Source organism: Notolabrus celidotus, chromosome 15, assembly GCF_009762535.1.
Source record: "Notolabrus celidotus isolate fNotCel1 chromosome 15, fNotCel1.pri, whole genome shotgun sequence".
Classification (NCBI taxonomy): domain Eukaryota; kingdom Metazoa; phylum Chordata; class Actinopteri; order Labriformes; family Labridae; genus Notolabrus; species Notolabrus celidotus.
Window position 1 is genome coordinate 6,023,897 of NC_048286.1, and position 3,573 is coordinate 6,027,469.

General features: G+C 40.7%; 1 protein-coding gene across 1 annotated transcript; it reads right to left on the reverse strand.

The window, feature by feature from the left end:
* Nucleotides 1-306: 306 nt before the first annotated feature.
* LOC117826212 (tripartite motif-containing protein 16-like) lies at nucleotides 307-2,781 on the reverse strand. Its single transcript, XM_034702119.1, has one exon. The coding sequence runs from the start codon at nucleotides 2,779-2,781 to the stop codon at nucleotides 1,090-1,092; it is 1,692 nt and encodes a 563-aa protein (XP_034558010.1). The 3' UTR covers nucleotides 307-1,089.
* Nucleotides 2,782-3,573: the final 792 nt, after the last annotated feature.

The following is a 3,573-nucleotide window of genomic DNA, read 5'->3' on the forward strand; positions in this document are numbered from 1 at the left end:
CTCAAATAAAATGCAATCCACCCCAATTAAAGAGAAAAATGAAAAGATGATGAGATGTTAGTGTGTCAGCAAAGACAGGACGTTGTGTTTGTGGAGACAGGAGTCATGTGCTGATCTCCCTCAACCAGTCCTGTTGCTCTTTACTCTGAATTTACAGCAACCTGCTAAATGAGAATGAGCACCTACATACAGTATGTGTCCAACAGATCCTCACATGTGAATCAGTAGTGACATCTTGTGGTGCAAAGAGGACAGTGTTGTCTCATCTGTAAGACTAGATGTAATTAAAAACTTCTGAAGGCAATGAAATCATTAACCCTTTAATTATAGTGTTTGTTTACAATCACATGTTTATGCTATTCCATCTAAACGTCTGTCATTAAAGAAACAAACCCACCAACAAGACTTTGGTTTTCAGATACCCTACCAGAGGTAGAACAAAGCACAACCAAAAAATCTAAACATTTGTAAATAAAAGTCGACTGTTATTAAAATAAAGAGACAAATCAACAAAATATGTCACTGATATGTACTCAAGGCAGTTATCTCAACATTAAAGTAGTTATTTGATTTCTAACTTTCCCCTTGGCTGTCACAAGACCCAAACACACAGAGAACCAGTGCAGCCAGAACTTCAAGTGTTCAATTCCCAGACCAAGTGTGTAAAGTGAGTAAAGATCTTCGATGCATTGAGTACAAAATATATTTAAAAAAAAGCTCCAGAAGCCTTTTCTCCTACAATCACTTCAAATACATAATTAGAGTTTTAATAATCAACATGGTTTACAAAAGATTTGAAGATTTTACTGATTACTTCTAAAAGGACTCAAGGTTTTGGAGAAAAAAAGTAGAAATTTTTAGAAAAAGTCAGAATTTTGACTTTGATCTCAGAATTCTGAGGAAAAAAAGTTGAAGTTTTGACACTGACTCAAATCTCAGAATTAGAAAAAAAAGTACCTTCATTTTTTTGGCTTTCTAGTGGCCCTTATCTTCTCCTGTACTAAAGAGTCTGGGTTTCATGCTCCCTTTGAAAATGATGATCTTATACGTATCTGTCTCACTTTGCAAGCACTTTGTTATGTGGATCTTCTATTTCAGTTTGCACATCTCTATGGTGTCACCAGGCACACTCCAACCTAGCCACAGTCCAGCATATAGAGGCTCAGTGAACGTGGTCTGGACTCTGTGGAGGAGAGTCATGGTGTCAGAGATGCTGTAGAAGGACAGAACACCTGCACTGTGATCCAGGTACACTCCTACTCTGAAGGACCGAGGACCTGAGACTCGAGTTTGGATGTTGTTGTACCAAAAGATATAATAGTTTTTTTTACAATCTAATGCCCAAGATTTTTCATTTAGTCCAAAACCACACTCGTTCCAACTCCCTGCTCTGCTGATACTCTTGTATGCCACTGCCAGACGAAGTCCACGTCCTACCCACTTCACCTCCCAGTAACAACGTCCAGTCAGACTCTCTCTACTCAGGACCTGCCACCGTTCAATGAATCTCTCTGGGTGACTAGAATAAGACTGTTCTTCTGCCATCAATGTTGCTTTTCTGTTCCCATCAGATAATAACAGCCGTGTGTTCACTGTGTTTGGATCCAGTGTGATGTCACGTGAATACTTTAATAACTCCGCTCTGGTCTTGGGCTCCGGTTCTGCTCTTGGTTGTGACAGTAAAACATCCACTTCAGTCCCTGTCTGTGAGATGTTTGTCCATCCCTCTCTCAGGACGTCTTGTAGTTTATCTCTGACTCCTGACACAGCCGCTGTCACATCCTCAAAGTACCTCAGAGGACGAATCTTGGTGCCTGATGGGTGTGTAAATCCACTGAGTGCTGACAGTGAGGGGTAGTCCTGTAGAAACTGGTTGTGGTCCTCTGTGAGTGACAGCTTCTGCAGCTCAGCGTCTCTCCTCTTCAGCTCAGTGATCTCCTGCTCCAGCTTCTCCTGAAGCTCTTTGACTCGACTCACTTCAGTTTTCTGCTGGGATCTGACCTGCTGCTTCACATCAGAGCGTCTTTTCTCCATGAGACGGATCAGCTCAGTGAAAGTCTTCCCAAAGTGCTCCACTGTTTTATCAGCAGAGCGGTTGATAGCCTCCACCTCCTGTTGAAGCAGCTTCACATCTTTCTCTCCATCCTGGATTCTCTGCTGGATGTTTAGTCGACTCCCCTCAAGCCCTCTCTGCATCTCAGTCCTTTCTGCTGCAGCTGAGACTGTGTCGTGTCCTTTATGTTCGTCCTCAGGGCAGAGATAACAGATAGACTGCTGATCAGTACGGCAGAACATCTTCATCACCTCATCATGACGAGAGCAGACGTTCTCCTGGAGCTTCTTGGAGGGCTCCACCAGCTTGTGTTTCTTATAGACCGGTAATTCAAAATGAGGCTCAAGGTGTTCGTCACAGTAAGAGATCAAACAGAACAGACAGGACTTACTGGCTCTCAGTTTTCTCCCAGTGCAGACATCACAGGACACATCTTCAGGTCCAGCATAGCAGTGATCAGCAGGAGCAGCTTGGAGTCCAGTCTTCTTCAGTTTCTCTACTAAATCTGCCAGCATGGTGTTCTTCCCCAGGACAGGCCTCGGTTTGAAGGTCTGCCTGCACTGAGGGCAGCTGTACTCTCTCCTCACGTCCTCTCCATCCCAGTGACTTTTAATACAGTTCATGCAGTAGCTGTGACCACAGGGAATAGCCACCGGATTCTTCAGTAGATCCAGGCAGATCGAACAAGAGAAGGATTCTCGGTCCAGCTGAACTCCTTTCTGCGCCATTTCTTCTCTCTGTCAAAACAAACTTACTTCCGTGGAATTGAAATATGCAGCTCCTCCCCCTCCTCCGTGTTATTAAAACACCCATCTTCAAACTGTAGAACTGAAGGGGAGGGAACAAGGTAATATAAGGTCAGAGTGGAGCAGGATCAAGAAAAGGGAACAAGGAGTGGAGCAGGGGTTAACAAACTCTGACTCATGTTTCTCTTCTCTGTCTCTCAGCACAGATACATAAACAACAACTGTTGTTGATTTATGCCGGTGGTGTATTCTATATTTTTAACGTAGTATAACCACCTCTCTGGTTATGTTTGCATGTCTGAACCAAATCATGTTTGTCTGACTTTTTTAGCCAGGACACTCAACACAAGGATTTATCTTTTTATGAGTTTCTCCAGGATTAAATAAAGATCAAATAAAGATTGAATAAATAGCAGAAGTTTTTGAAAGTACTGGAAAAGCCTTAAAACACATTTATTTCATATATTTTTTCTATGATTGATGGTTTATTATTTTCACAGTGAAAAAGCATAAACACGCACTGGCGCCCTGAACAGCACAGACCACAAAACTGAAGTAAACATGATACATTTAGAAAAAATTATAATATAAAAACAAAAAAATAAATACTAATAATTATAATAATAATATAATAATAAATACAAAAATAATAATAATAGTAGCAACGACAATGTATTATCGTTATTATATATAAATAAGTATAATAATAGGAGGAATGACTATATTATGATTATATTTTATTATTATCAATAATAATTAGAAGAAATATTATGA

What these genes read in the sequence shown, in the direction of transcription:
- LOC117826212 (XM_034702119.1), bottom strand. Translation starts at nt 2,781, where the DNA reads ATGGCGCAGAAAGGAGTTCAGCTGGACCGAGAATCCTTCTCTTGTTCG.